This window comes from Toxotes jaculatrix, chromosome 1 (assembly GCF_017976425.1).
Source record: "Toxotes jaculatrix isolate fToxJac2 chromosome 1, fToxJac2.pri, whole genome shotgun sequence".
Lineage (NCBI taxonomy): Eukaryota > Metazoa > Chordata > Actinopteri > Toxotidae > Toxotes > Toxotes jaculatrix.
In genome coordinates this window covers 6,578,248-6,593,854 of record NC_054394.1, presented here as the reverse complement: position 1 = coordinate 6,593,854, position 15,607 = coordinate 6,578,248, and the positions used below count along the sequence as shown (strand labels likewise).

At 42.2% G+C, this 15,607-nt stretch overlaps 1 protein-coding gene across 2 annotated transcripts; it reads right to left on the bottom strand.

Annotated features, from left to right (window-relative positions):
- Positions 1-242: 242 nt before the first annotated feature.
- pdpr (pyruvate dehydrogenase phosphatase regulatory subunit) lies at positions 243-15,338 on the bottom strand. Of its 2 annotated transcripts, XM_041036044.1 has the most exons (18): positions 15,233-15,338; positions 14,291-14,564; positions 13,838-13,971; positions 13,338-13,419; positions 12,594-12,757; positions 12,271-12,392; positions 11,708-11,825; positions 11,026-11,175; positions 8,785-8,977; positions 8,447-8,571; positions 7,879-8,034; positions 7,126-7,259; positions 6,833-6,981; positions 6,635-6,747; positions 5,988-6,082; positions 5,709-5,798; positions 5,411-5,593; positions 243-4,429 (listed from the first exon to the last, which is right to left on the bottom strand). In XM_041036044.1, exons 2-18 carry the CDS (start codon positions 14,551-14,553, stop codon positions 4,022-4,024), a joined length of 2,679 nt encoding a protein of 892 aa, XP_040891978.1. In that variant the 5' UTR covers positions 14,554-14,564; positions 15,233-15,338; the 3' UTR covers positions 243-4,021. The 2 variants fall into 2 exon arrangements, with proteins under 2 accessions (XP_040891978.1, XP_040891986.1); XM_041036052.1 differs by lacking the exons at positions 11,708-11,825; positions 12,594-12,757; positions 13,338-13,419; ... (1 more) ...; positions 14,291-14,564; positions 15,233-15,338 and having other exon boundaries at positions 12,271-12,344.
- Between the last annotated feature and the right edge of the window lie 269 nt (positions 15,339-15,607).

The window sequence follows — 15,607 nt, the reverse complement described above, 5'->3', positions numbered from 1 at the left end:
ATAAACCTTCAGCCTCACTGCAGGCACTCTGATGTTCATTAGTAGACTGATGTTTGCAGACAGCGCAGAAACAGACCGATGGCTCTGTGTAGGAAGATTAAACAGCACAAGGTTTCACACCAACAACACTGTACACAGCTGGTCGCCATGGGGACTGAATCCTTGAACCTGGCCATGGACCGACACCACACACACACACACATCTGAAGTGAACAAATGAAGCAAATTCAGCCTTCTGGTATGAACAAAGTTCTCTTTATATTTTACATTAGACAGCCAAACATCTGTTTAACATGATATAAATACAACAGTGTTAAAGCTGTGGGGGGGAAAGCTGGCATTTACACATGAGTCCAGAATGACAAGTGCTAAAATGGGAACATTAAATATGAGAAAAACACGCCCCAACCCGCCATCTGTGTCTGAAACAGACACCAGAGTCTTACCACTTCGTTTACACCTTCATTTTTTTTTTTTTTTGGATGATATACAGTATTTTATACTTAAAATATAACTTTAGCTCTCTGCACCTTTTTTAACCTTAGAAATCCAAGTCACCTTTCAAATTCCATATATCTGTATTGATATACAGACCCCATGTGACCCCATAAGAAAACAAACTGGGGGTGAGAGACTGATGTTTAGTGCAAATGTTTGGGGCCATCTCCCTTTCACTGTGCAAGTACCCATGTAGGCAGTAAAAAAAAAAAAAAAAAAAAAAAAGTCACCACAACTGAAATGACTGGCAGGTCATGTGATGAGCACGGTGCAGCACAGCAGCAGTTTTTGCAGCATGTGTGTCCTCAACAAAGAACTGGACTCTTGGATATGAAGCGTGATGATGATTCTGTGATGAGAAAAGACACGGAGCCGCTGAGCTCTGCTGAAAGTGCAGAAACTTAAAGACACATCATTAATTACAAGCTCCTTTGGTTGAACTGTGATTAATATAATTAGATTAAACTTATTTATGGAGGATTACTGTGTTTACACAACGCTGATATGAACTGAGCATAGTTTCTGGAAATGATAAATTACAACATTAGTCCAGAGTTCCTCTCTAATGTAAGTTAAAGATGTGAATCACATCAAGTCAAGACGGGGAACCACGGTTTAACAGAAATGTTGGTTCTGCAGTACAGAGGTCAGGACCAAAGCAGCACAGTGACAGCACTGAAACTGAATCCAGATTGGACTGACACAAAGACTGCACTCTCATATGCAAATACTTCATTTCATATTTTACAGACGTAAGTACACATGAAGAAAATGTAGCCCTTTGTGAGCAACATCTACACCCTGTTGCAGCTGGTTTCTTGAGTTGAACAGCGATACCCACTCTACAAACAACTTATCCTGCTCTCTTTCTGAATCACACAGCAGCAGCCATGTTGTAAAATGTATAGAACTGCACTTTCATTGTCCTGCTGTTAAGACTGGCTCCCCTCAAAGGTCTGCTGCAAAAGAGATTTCTGAGCACGAGCTCACCAGCGGCAACCGTACACTGAGCATTTTATGCATTCATCCTTACACAGGACGTCCTTTGCAGTGGAAAAGCCTGAGATGTAATACCCAAGTCAAATTAAAACAAGTATGAAAATTTAATGAGGCCTTCTATATTCTTGTTTTGTCAGCACTGCAGCTGCTTTCTGCAATATCCACACTGAAAGGTACAGCAATTTCCTCTGCTCAGAGGTGAAAGTGCCTCAGACGGCCCCCAAATAAATGAAACTGCTGCTGCGGCTGCTCGAGATCGAGAGGACAGGAAATAAATAAATCTTGTATTTAAAATGAGCAAATACTTAAATAAACCAAATAAACTACAGGTATAAACAAGATGCTGGAGATACACTATAAATGGAAAAATAAGAAACTGAGGCCTTCAGCAATTTAAAAAAAAACAAAAAAAACATGAAGCCTGTTTGAGCTGTTGCCCACTGCTGAAATGTGTATTCATAGGCCAGTCAATCAGCTGGAGATGTTCTTCCCTCTTTAAAGGAAGAGTGCATGTGACCAAAGTGACTTTTGCTCTTTCATTTAGCCAGTTAAGCTTTCAGGTTCCCATCGGGTGAACAGGCAGTTTGCTGCACAGCCTGTTGACACCACAAAACCCACACACTAATGAAACACCATCTGAGAACTGTTTTTAACTGACGGAGTGTTTATGAGCAACACACTAAATCCCTACCAGCTCCAGGCCTGCAGCTCTGTAGCTCTTAACTTAGAAGAAAAAAAATGTGCAGTACAGAAAATAGAGATTTTATACACACTAGCTATACAAAAATACATTGCTTTATTTCAAATGGCAATCAAGTCCTTCCTTTACACAAACCAAACTCTAAACTCTGGATCAGGAAAAACTCAAATCACCAATGTTAAGATATGGTGGACTCTATCCAGCAGGTCTGGGATTACCGCTCCGGTCTCAGCTTTCCCATCCTAGCTTCCCTCATCTATGGGTCGCTCAAAGCCACACATTCAACAACATATACGTAAAAACAAAACAGTAGCGATGCTAATTCCAAACGACCACAAAACATAAATAACAGGTCGGATTATCGGAATTACATTACCACAAGCTTGACACGCAACAAAGTAACGCCACAACAGCAGAAAGCGGATGATTACAATGGAGGAAAAAAAAGTGCTTTGGGGCTTTTAGGAGAGCCTGGGGAGCCAGCAGGGTGCGGCAGGGGACGGGGGCAAGGCTGGGTCACCACGCTCCTCTCCTCAACAAAGTCAACGTAAAAGCACAACAAACCTCGAATGCCAATCTCTGATAAACAGGCCACCTCCTCAGGGTCTGGGGGCAGTTTAGGGAGGGATAAAACCCAGGACCAACATCAGATCCAATCAATAAAATAAGAAAAATTTTGTCAGGAGGTGTCAAGGATACAGCAGTATTGCCATTTTTCCCCCTCCCTCTCTCCCCTTTGTCCTTTATTTATTTATTTTTGTGTCATCCTGCTCCCCCTTTACCCACCAACATCTTTTCTCCCTTTCTCCTTCTCCCATCAACTTTTTCATAATATGGGACACAGGCACACACACACACCCCATACCAACACAGCACAAGAACAAATCAGCAAATGTCACTTTGCTTTCTTGTTTCCTAGCCAGACTATTAATTGCCCTGTCCTGTATTTATAGCTCTGTTTTCCCCGTGTTGTCCTGTCAATGTTGTGTCTCTTGTCTTCCAAATAAAAACAAAAACAAAACAGAGAGTCTGGGAAGCCTTTTCAACAGGACTGGAAGGGCAGTAATGGCCTGCACATACATCAGTGGTTTACTAATTATAATGCCAGGCTTCCTAATGCTTTCCCAGGCCTTTTCCCCCTGACTGTGAAGATATGAATTAAGTATAATGTAGTGCGGCTGACAGAGGTGAAATATATATATATATATATATATATAGAAAGTATTGCCACACGCATCACATCACTCATGTTTTTTACAGCAGCAAATTTACAATTCGAAAAATGACAACAGAGTCAGTATCTACACTGACTGCGTAAGAATCAGCTCTGAATTTCTGTCACACTCTTTCAGACTGTGCAGTGTGAAATGTTACAGTGACTGGAGAAGACTGTCGGTCAAAACCCCTTCTGCATGGGTTAAAGTGAACAAAGTTCTCAACAGCTTGTGTTGACATTGCCTTGACAAAGGCACTTAACTGCCGACTGTCCCAGTAAACCAGTCTTTGAGACTGTGAGGACTGTGTTTGAGAGTAAAGGAGGGCGGGGCTGAGAAAGAACTGCAGAATTTAATGACACAGGAGCTCTGTATTTCATACAGCTCAAGCATTTGGTGCCTGTTAAATATTGCACTTTGAAAGAGGGAGGTGCAACGTGGAGGTTAAATATTAGAGGGACGAGGAGTGATTGTGCAAACAGCTCTCTGATTAGGAGCTGGAAAAGGGAGGACAGGTTGGCACGGTAAGTGCAGGAGTGGATTTGGTGAACTGAAGGAGTATCACAGAAGCCCCTACTGAGGCGGCCGGAGGGTTTTCTATTACTCTGCATCACTTCCCCTGGAGGTTGCTGAGCTCCATGTCTTCCTTGCGGCGTTTCTGTTGGGTGAAAAGGGAGCTAAAGGGGTAGAGTTTGGCTTTGGCTGGGTAGCGCTGGCCAGCAATGTCCACCTCGTAGTCCCCACGGTTGATGAAGTCTGGGGTGATGGGTGTGGGGAGCCCCTCTAGGCCTGGAGGCGGAGATACAAAGCCAAGGCAGACGTGGCGCTCCAGGGTGTAGCTGTAGGCGCTGCTGGTGGTCGTCCCGGCAAGCTGACCGTTACGGTAGATGGGCTCCCCCCACCACGGCCACAGGTCCAGCTCAGTGTCATGATCCTCTAGAACCAGCATGACGAACCGCCGAAACACACCGTCCTGACGCTGCTGCAGCAACGCCTCACGACCGAGGAAATCTGTGTCCTGATGGAGGCAGGAAAACAGGACGGAGGAACAGAGGTGAGACAGGAGAGAAGGGAGATGTGGCAGAGAAAAAGAAGAGGGTGATAGAAAGATAAGTGTGGGAAATTGGCAAAAGGTCAAGAAGAGGAAGTAAAAGATGAGGAAAAAGAGAGATAAACAATGGAGCCCGGCCTAAACATCTTCAAACACAGCACAGCTCTGCTCGGGTGAAGACAGGAGCAACAGGAAGCCACAGCTTTTTAATGTCACACATTGTTTCTATAACACAACAAAGACATGTATTCCGCAGCTGACAGCTCATCTGAAAGCAATCTGTGACACTGCCGGGTCCATTCATTAATACTTTGCTGACATTAAGGATGTATGCAGCAGACAGCACAGCTGATGTTCCACTGTTTTCAAAATGTGACTGATGGTAAACTTTACCACTACCGGTGTAAATCGCCACCTGTTGTGCCCGCAGGTGCAGTCTGGTGACAAATCTTCTTCTCCATCCCGGCAAAGACTACAACCCATATGCTGAAGGTTTCAGTACAGCAGATGGTACAGAGCCTGTTATTATTCTGCTCCTCTTTAACATTAAAAAAAGGTTAAGTAAAAGTTTGTTTTCTGATTTTTTTTTGTCAGGGTTTTATGTTATATAACATTACTGTCATATCTTTCTTTTGGCTGGAAGTGCATTTTAATTTTATTATAATGCTAAATAATAAACACTTCACCAACAAAAACAATTCACCTGGCAAAACTTTTTATTTAAACTAAGGAACTTTAGAAAGATTATCCTATCATGAACACAGGAAAATAATTTAGATTTAGAAAATATTGTCTCTAGATTTTTTTCCCTCACTTCCCTCTCAGGGTTTCTGTAATAATACCAAATAAAAGGCCTTTTGTAACCAAAAACAAGAAAGAGATTCCAGACTCTACACCGGCTGATCCCATGCAGTTTAATGTGGCGACAAAGCTGATGTGGAGACTGACCTTGTCAAACTTAACCCTGAACTCCCGTCCACACTCCAGCGGAGTGGTGAAGGCATCGAGGTCCTGACCCCAGAAGGCGAAGAACTTCTCTATGCGAAGGCTGCGCAGTGCGTAGTACCCTGCGTTACGAATACCGTACTTCTGACCCACTGACATCACCTCGTTGTACACATGGAGGGCGTACTGTAGGGAGCAGTGGAACATACTAATGTTAGACCTGATGTCCTGTACAGCAGCATACACAGCAGCATCCTGTGGAATGATTAATAGATCATGTTTGTGTGTGTGCAGGTTGCACCTCTATGGGAATGTAGAGCATGAAACCTGGTTCCCCAGTATGAGTCATACTCATCACTCGGATCCCGTTGGCATAGCCCACACTCATCTCCTGTAAACATGTAAACACACGCATGGTCAGTTACCATTCTGTTACCAATACCTCCATTACTACAGCCACAGGTCCATCCTAAATAACTGCCACAGACACTACTTCCACTAATTTACCTATTAATATTGCTAAATCACTAGTATTATTATTACTCTATTAATGTTGTTGTAACTAGCCGTTGTTTCCTACCTTACAGAACATGGAGGGGAAGTGGTCGGGCGTCATGGAAACATAGGAGAGCTCTGCCAAAACATCCATTGCACGGGGTCCGATGAGATTTAAAGCTGTGGGTAAAAGATCCGTGTTAAAAACAGCTTTAGAAAGATCACCTGATTAACAGGCTCAGTCCAGGTCAGGTTCCTTCACCCTGCAGCTTTACTGACTTGGATCACAACCAATGTTTATAATATTAACTGATAATAACTTCAAAGCACAGCTTCATGTGTGTTTACTTGATAAAATATGTTGATCATCAGGCTAGGGGTATATTTTACAGTGGTATGGTTATGTTTTTAGGTAGAGTTTGTCAGCTGGTGTTTTATCCTGTGTATATAAAAAACTGAATGTAAACCTAATGTCGCTCACGTGTCCAACAGTTCAGGTAATTACATTACAAATATCCAAATAATATTCTGGACATGTAATTAAGCACCCACTTGGTCCCACTGGTGTCTAAATTCACAAATGCCAAAACCAAAATCAGGTCACTTTAATAACTGGGTTAACAACAGGAAGTGGATGTGTGATGCTGGTGCACTGCTTCCACTCTTTAACACTGTGTGGGCAGTAGATGGCGACATCACTGCAGCAATTCAACAGCGGTGCTGTGTGCTTACCTGTGTACTTCCAGCTGACATCCTCTAGGTGGAGGTGTGGGTCATTGGGCATGTGTTTCTTTATCCAGGACCAACAGTGGACCTGCTGGTCTGTCGGAGAGACGATGAAAAAGCTGAACAGGGGGACAAAAAGGTGAGTTATTTTAAATAGTCGTAGAAACGACACATATATAGTGTTATTCTCAAGGTGTTTCAAACCTGTTCTTGCTGAGTCGGACCACACTGCAGTCGTTCTCATAGCCTCCCCTCTCATTCAGCATGCCGGTGTGGACAATGTGTCCAACAGGAACATCCAGGTCGTTGGCACAGAGATGTTGCAGCACCTCCAGGGCCTGGTCTCCTGTTGACTGGGACATCGGGACAGACCATAAAGTTTGACTTGGAAAACTTGGAAAATAGAAGTTTGAAATCACAGCAGCAGCAGTTTTCTGTCCTCTGTGATCCAGAGTTGATTAACCCTTATAAATTTTCCACAGTGCATCATGACTCACAGTCAGTTCAAACTTGGTGAAGGAGGACATGTCAATGACACAGACGGCCTCTTTGCAGCATTTCACTTCTGATCCAACAATGTCAAACCAGTCAGGTTTGTAGAAGGTCTTACTCTGGTCCAGAGAAAGCAGATCTACAAACACATACATGTATAACACATACTTAAAACCAGGCATGCTTTAGGGAAAATATAGTTCACATGTGTTGTGAAGGGCTGAGAATCTACAGTCTTCCTACAACCAGACTACACCAAATGACTGCCAGAGAGGAGGGAACTGATCTTAAGAGTGGAAAAAGATTTTGGTTCTTTTATTATGAAAACCTGGTTTCTCTTAAGCCACGATGACTAAAGACTGCTGCACACCACACTTACCACACTACCCAGGATTTTAAGACTCACTTCCAAGCCAGCTTCTAGCATACAACTGCTGTTAACCATAATAGACAGAGAAATTTATCTGGTCACAACATTACTGCACTAAGTTTACTTAAGCAGGCACTTTCAAAATAAAGCAACCATCACTCTCGGGTTGCCCTGTAACAGTTATTGGTTGTATGTAAACTCTGTTGGAAGCCTAATATCAGTGCATGTATGACCTGAGCATATGAAGAATTACATCTACACTTACTGACTTGTATGGATTGAACTCTGATCTTAATGAATTTCTTTAAAAATCGATTTTTTGAGGCTCACTAAAGATTTCAAGATAAAGGGAATGTAGGTTGTAGTGTTGCTGTTCAGTCATCTGTACCTTTCCCTGGAGGAACAAAGTATTTTGGCCTTTCAAAGCCATGTTTCTCCATCCAGCGAGCTCCCTGTGTGTCCAGACGGTCATACAGAGGACTGGTCCTTAGCTGACGCCCAGTCTGGAAGTCCCAGCGAGGAACCTTCAGTTCATACAGCAGAGCTGGACACAAACACACGCAGACAGTATCATCTTTCAATATCATTCAATATTTTGATGGCTTACGTTTTGATTTGTAAAGAAAAATGAGACAGTTAGTGAATTCTCCTCTCAGAGGCTTAAACTTTATCCTCTTTAATTCCTGATTTTGTGCCTGAGAGAAAACTATTGAAACATGGAATACTGCTTTTCCTGGCATGACCTTTGATGTGTGAGTGACAGATAATTAATTAGACTTGAGAAGGCGGGTCAATCATTCAGTGCATCATTTTTTATTATCTTTAGCAGATGATAAAAGATGGTTTAAATAGCTTAACCAGCTTAAATAGGTCGTCACAATGGAAATGACTGCAGGGTTTTTCTTCCCTAAGTGATTCACTAATTATGAACTTCACTGAAAAAGTTCACTACTCACGCATCACTTCCATTACTCTGTGCCTCAGGAAGGTTCGGCTGCTCTGCAGGTTACCAAAGCGCTTGATGTCCAGTGGCCAGACGTTGGCAGTGGGGTAGCCATATGTCATCCACTCTGCCAGGTACCTTGACACCAAATCACACAAACCATCAAAACATCTCCACATCACAATGCTGATCAATGCTATTAAAAAACTGAGGCTGGGTTATTTTCTGAGTCAAAGATATTTCAGTAGCACTCCTAAATGATGTATTCAGGTACACAATGCGCCACAGTCTAGTCTTAAAACCATTTGGTAATGTTTGTCCACTAGCAAATACACTTGTACACATCCTTACTTCCCAGCTCCACCAGCAAAAGTCAGACCAGAGGAGTTCATCCCCGCCAGCACGTAGTAGCCAGACACGCCTGGCGTCTCCCCCATCAGACAGCGCATATCCGGTGTGAAGGACTCTGGACAGTTGACCAGCTGATGGATCTCAGCTGACTCTAGACTAGGCATTCTTCTCAGCAGAGCACTGAGCACTGGCTCTGGGGGTAGAAGACAGCAGGGTCAATATACTTTTTCTTTATAGAAATTTCCTAAAATGTCCACATCATCGTGTACCGCATTTTCATCTCAGTAACACTTTCATATGATCATAAACAAACCATGCCACGATAAAGGCAACTACGCCTGTCAGCAGTACTGTCAGTCTCCACATTTCTAAACATTTGAGGCCACACTTCCCACAAACCACAATGTGTCCTTCCCACTATCCCACCAAACTATCCACTACAGCAAGAAACTCAACAAGCTAAAGCTCCTGTGTGTCATGACCCTCAGTCATCCAGGCCATGGTATCTCATATCGCACTGAAGCTCCAGCTGCACAGCAGGAACTGCAACCTTTTGCTGTGTCGTGCCATAAACAGTCCCGCAGGTTTTCTGTCACGAAAGAGGACCCAGTGACAACAGTATAAAGTGCTGTGACAGTAGGTACCACATTATGTGTTTCTTTTGTTTAGTCTAATTCTGCAGATTAGTTTGATTATAATAACTTGAAAATCTCTTGAAATCAAATGTTACATTTTTACCATAACGGATAATCAATAAGTTTGTTTCTCAGATTAGATCACGGAAAACTATAAAGGTTTTCCCTGTTATTACTGCACTTCATTCACTAAAAGAAGCACATATTTATAATGTGAGCTGGATTCAGTCTAATATCTTTAATTCATGCACATACATGAAAAAAGCCTGGGGTAGTGGTGCTGCAGTTCAGCTTTGGTGGGCAACACACTGCTGTCTTTATGAGAACCTGTCAAGCTGCTCAGATTACTAGCATAAGGCCAAGGTCAAAGGGCAGGTGCATGTGTGTGTGTGTGTAGAGAGGTGTACTTTGAACTCAGTCCAATGTAGGACACTGCTTACAGATTTTCCTTTCAATCAAAGAGGGACACTTGTTAAAAATAAATAAAAATAATAAAAATAAACTGAACACAATGACTTTAACCTTGTTAAAATATAAACAGTGTGGATCAAAATTCATTTCAAATGCTATCAGTTTAACAATATGGGTGAAAAGTTGAACCTATGAAAAATAGAAATGAATTTGAGAATATCTATCTATTGAGCTGCATGGACCCAAAAGTTTGTGCAAAACCTGATGAAGCACGTTACCACAGTGAGATGTGACAATGTTTCAATGAGCTTTCTTTTCACAGGACTTTTGTTGATTGGAGTCTTGCGTTCTTTACTTAGCAAATTCTGTATCTGTGATAAAGCTTCGTTTCTAACTCTCAGGGAAACAAAGTCTGATGTATTGATGGTGTGGTCACTTTCATTCTGCCTGATCGTGCTCTGGATTTAATTGATCGAATTAATTGCCCCAAATTCTGCTTAAATTTGACTGAAGACCTAAAAAATCCAGGAGAATCTTAAACATTTCTTCCTCATTTTACACAGACGTTTGGACCCCACTGGACATATATACAGTATATACAAAATCCAATGGAATGAAATCTGGGATCACAGTACAGAAGGTATACTGGGCTGTGTAAACAAACAGGCTACACTTCTTTCATAAAGCACAATCATCTAAAACAGCAAAAGCCAGTTTTACTGTATATATGTAATGCTCTTTCCAACTGAAATTGCTCTGTTACAATAAACGACTTTACACACATCAGTGCAGCACAACTGAAACACCCCACTGTTATACTAAACAAAACACACCTTGTGTGTGTGATACATTAATTTAACAGCTAAGAGGATCTAGTGATGTGTCTGCCTTGTCTACAACTAATTCATTACTGTGTAATTTCTGAAAATACGTAAAATATACAAGATTGCCATTTCATTCAGGGGGACTGACAAACATTTTTCATCTCCTATTTAATGAGGCTGCCTGGAAATTTTGGCACTGTGACACCTCATTTACATTTGGCGAATTATCTATCAAACAACAAATTATGGCCAACTATGGTAATGCATGCCAAACAGCTGTTTCATTTTTTTTTTCTTTAAAGCTAATTCAAAGCTGCCTCCCCTTTCTCCCCCTCATTGTGGACTCCCATCCCTCCCTCTCTCTCTTTTACCAAAGTGGTCCCAGTCCTCCTGCATGTTCTGGATCTCGAGCTGGTTGCGGCCCTCAGTGAAGATGGGTTTGGGATTCTTCTCAAAGCCCCCTGACAGGATGCCTCCCTGCCATGGCCGTGCATATATCCTGCCATCCATATCAATCACCACTAGAGGAGGAAAGGAGAGTCAGTTAGATCATCGTGTAATGGACATTAAAAGGCAGAAAAATTATCTTTGGCAGTAAATAATGATTTTCATTTTCTGAGTGTATTATCAGTTATCACAGGAAGCCAAGCGGCTGAATGAAGAGACGACGCTCAATTCAATAAATTAGGCAATAAATTACATACCTTCTCTCTCTCTCTCTCTCTCTCTCATTCATACACACAGACTTAACCAGCAGAGACACAAGAATCAAGGGCAGTCACATTCCAAGGTGCAAGTGTTCATTCTCCAGTCTACAATGCATTTAACACTGTTGGTACTATCACAAACTCCACTGTAATGATGATGAAACTACTCATTAAAGTGTGGAAGTGTTGGCTATAGAAATATAGGTTAACATGTGCAAATGGTGCTGTAATGGCACATAGTCAAAGATAAGAATTCTCCTTATGTTGCTTGGTGAATTCAAAATCCATTAGTAACTGTGCCTGCTACAGAATAAGTTCATTTTCCTGTGAGTCTGATGTGTGAGACCTGGCGTGCTGGGTGAAAGTGGCTCCTGGAGAGGTTTTGTGAGGAGGTAGAAGTGTTCACAGCCATGAAGAGGAACCGACACCTTCATCTCACTAGCCTGGCCCAGCTCGTAAGCCCACTGGAGCAGAGACAGACAGAGCAAATATGTCTATCTGCTCTTAAGACCTGCTAATACAGGTATGGTGACCATACCAACCTGTCAAATGAGATTAGCTATTTACAGAAGGACTCAAACTCAAAACTAGGGGCTAAGGCTCACTTCATCCGCCCACATTAAAGCGGAAACAGGCTTCACTACCATCATCAGAACGATACACAAGTCATTTCCAGTAGGAGATGCTGCAAACTGTCATGTAAGCCCTCCCAGTGTTAACTCACACTGTGTTTATCAATTAGTACAATGTGGGTAAGAATCAAGTCCAAGTTTTACATCAAATCAAGACAGAAATAAAAGTGATACTTAAATGCTTACAAAGGTTTTCCCTCACAAACTCTCTGATTTAAGCTGCCACTGGGATTAGTTGATGCTGATCTGTATCCCACAATCCCACTCCAAGGTTTACCTGTCCAGCACAGTTGACGAAATATTCACACTCAATGGAGCCCCGGTCAGTCTCCACTGCCATCACATGGCCCTTCTCCACCAGAACCTGCTGAACAGTGGTCCGCTCCAGGATCTGAACCCCTGAACAGGATGAGAAAGATGATGTGATGTGGGAGGAGGCAAAGAAGAAAAAGTAAGATGGAAGGAGATGACAATGAAGAGGAGGATGAGCAGAGGGAGACAGAAAAGTACAATGGTGGAATTAAAGGTTATCAGTACTGCTGGTTAAACGTTTCCTTAAGTGGTCCATTAATGGCCTTTCAAAGGCAAGTTCTGAGCTACCTTGTCCAGCAGCAGCCACAGCCAAGGCATGGTTTACTTCAGGTGGAGACACCACAGCATCTGCTGGGAGGTGGAGTGCCCCTACCAGGTCATGAATGTTAACAAGAGGGTGGAGTTTGGCCACCTCCTTTGGTTTAATGATGTTACAGCTGATCCCCATTACCCTGAGAACAGAATACAGGAAATATAGACAAAATCTTAATATTAATACAGAGTATATATTTTAGAGGCCATGTATATCTAACCTGATCCCAGACCTCTGAATCATTTGAATCTCTGAACAAATCATCAGTGTGGGCAGTGTAACATCAACATATAATATCATAAAAAAAAGAGAGAGTCATTATTTCACCTTTTGACCGACAGACAGGGACATTCAGCTGAAGCAGAGGAAGAAGATATGGGAGCCGAGTGCAGATGGGATTTGCTACCCGCAATAAAATTGTCCAGTCAAAGAATAAAAGTAATGTGTCTTGTTGAAAGGCTGGGGTAAGACACTTAAAGCATCATATTATCACCAGGTACAAAGTTATGTCCTGGAGTGGCCAAGTCAGTCACGTCAAGTCAATTAAATCAAGAAAATGGGGCTGGATTTGAACTGGTGTTCACTCAAAGCCCACGTGCGACTGAAGAAAAAGTTTCATGAACTTATGTGCAAAGCTAGCTTCTCCACATAAACTCAAACAGACAGATGATGCTAAAGGTATCTCTATGAAATACTGACTTCAGGTTTTAGGATCTTACTTTAGTCGGGATGCCAGGCGCTTCAGAGAGATGAAGCGATCCTGATTTTGAGCCAGACACAAAGACCCTGTCTTCACATAGCCTGAAACACATAACACACACAATAAATACAGAGCAAAGTCAAAATGATTGTAATTAAACTCAAAACTGTAGGGGAATTATCATTCTAGCTTTGAAAAGGCTGAAGCATGCAGGTAAACGAGTATTATCACGAGGCTCATGCAAGCATGTGCCATGCATTACTAGTTGAATTACTGCATTGACATAAAAAGTACTGTAATAATAATGAAATAAAATGTTGTAAGAATGCAGAAATTGTTCAAATAGAAAAATAACTGATTAAAAATAAATAAAGTGCAACTAGACATATTCATCTTACATGTCTATGGCAACTTATCAGCAATGAGGATAATAATGTCATTTCATAAATCTTTGTTTTCATTAATAGCATCAGAATTTGTTAAATATAAATGAAAGCAAACCATGTCAAAATGGCTGACCTGTTTTGATCCCTGTCTCCTCCTCCAGCTGCTGGTAAAGACTATTGGAGTAGTTGGCCATTTGACACTCTATGGAAATAGGCTTTGCCACGCTGACAATGCCAGCACATAGTCTGGTTGTTCCTGCACCTAGCCTGCCAACAGAATAACACAACAAAAAATATAGCAGTAGCAGAACGATAACCAACTGACAACTCTTTTTCCTGATCCTCTATTGGCTGCTAAGATAGAGACTGTCTTTATTTGTCCCCCTCCACAAGAATTTAAGAGGTCAGGGCTGGTGGCAGAGCAAGAACCATTGAGCTAGAGGGGATTCGGTGTCCTTCTCAACACTGGAGCTTAACCATGGTTCATTAAGTAAAAGAGCCACCTTATAATTCATCACACCCCACTACCACCTCTAAACCCTCAAACATCGCCCAAGACACGACAGCTTGAAGACATTTATCTCACCTTCCCTGCTCCAGGAGCACAATGTCAGTCCAACCCAGTTTGGCCAGGTGGTAAGCTACTGATGTTCCCACAATACCTCCTCCACAGATCACCACTCGTGCCTGGCTGGGCATTGGGAGCAGCTGGGAGTCTCCACTGACAGTCATGCAGTGGGGTGAGGTCCAAAAGCCCCTGCCGGCCAATCTGTACCCCGTGTGGGGAAGTAGCAGCCTGGGGAGCAGGACAGGGGACAGAGCCCTGGAGCTCCGCACACAGCTGCACATAGCTGTGCTTTCTATAAACACATACACACGAAAAACACACACACACACACACACATACATATCCTCAGATACTGGTCATTTATTCAGAATTCAAGGTTACTATAAGTTATATTAAACTGTAAACTTTACAAATGTGACTGTAATTTTATGCATATTCAGTGCTATTCTTAATTCAGCTGTAGTTATGTATGAGACTACAAATGTTATTCATCAAGTTGTTGTGTTTAGCTCAACTAACGCTGGATGACATTAAATACAATATTCAGCACTCTGAGTGGTCAAGACGGGGCCTGGGCAGCCAGCAAGGTTAACTTGCTATAGTCCTTCAGCTGTCACAATTATATTTCACACTGATGTTAGCTCTCAACCATTGCCGGAGTTATATCTTTAGCAGCACGGTTAGCTTTAGCCTGCGGTACGCAAAATTATCCCGAAACTAAGGGTTAGATATAAAGAGCCGTGGCTGACTTGGAGAATGTTGAAGTTTCGTAAAAGATTTCTGTCATTTTTGGCTTCTTAAGCTCCTGAAGTTACAGTTAGCGTTCGAGGTATTGTAGCTAGCGAACGTAGCTTCGGCTATTGTAAAGCTAGCTAACGGTGATTCTTTAGCTATACTTGTAGCTAAACGCCAACCGTGTTGAAACTTTTCTTTCATTGTTCATGTCGACAGATAACTCACGGAATCAGCCGGGTCCCGAAGCTGTGATACTTTAATGACAGAGGTGAATCCCACTGACTGTGATACGACAGAAAGTCGTGTTTGGGTGCAGCAGCGCTCAGTACCACCGTCAAATTAACTTCAACAACAAGTGGCACTTCCGGTCGAAACCTTCAAAATCAAGTCCTTGAGATTGTTTGGGTGCTTTCTTGTAATGAAAGAACGTGCAATTAATTTAATGGCGTCGTTAAATTTAGTGAGACTTCTATGGTGTCATTTCAGGTGTCTTGTGCATATTTTATATCCAAATTGCCAAAATCAGTTAGACAAAATAATGCTTATATATATCCATTGATCAGTAGCCTACTGGGCTGTACGTAACCATTGTTTCATGTT

Excerpts from the sequence above, each read along its gene's own strand:
- pdpr (XM_041036044.1), bottom strand. The coding sequence starts at position 14,553 with ATGTGCAGCTGTGTGCGGAGCTCCAGGGCTCTGTCCCCTGTCCTGCTC. Across the intron at positions 12,393-12,593 it reads TGTGGCTGCTGCTGGACAAG|GGGTTCAGATCCTGGAGCGG; the intron begins GTAGCTCAGAAC and ends CATCCTGTTCAG. Across the intron at positions 5,594-5,708 it reads TGCTCTACATTCCCATAGAG|TACGCCCTCCATGTGTACAA; the intron begins GTGCAACCTGCA and ends TGCTCCCTACAG.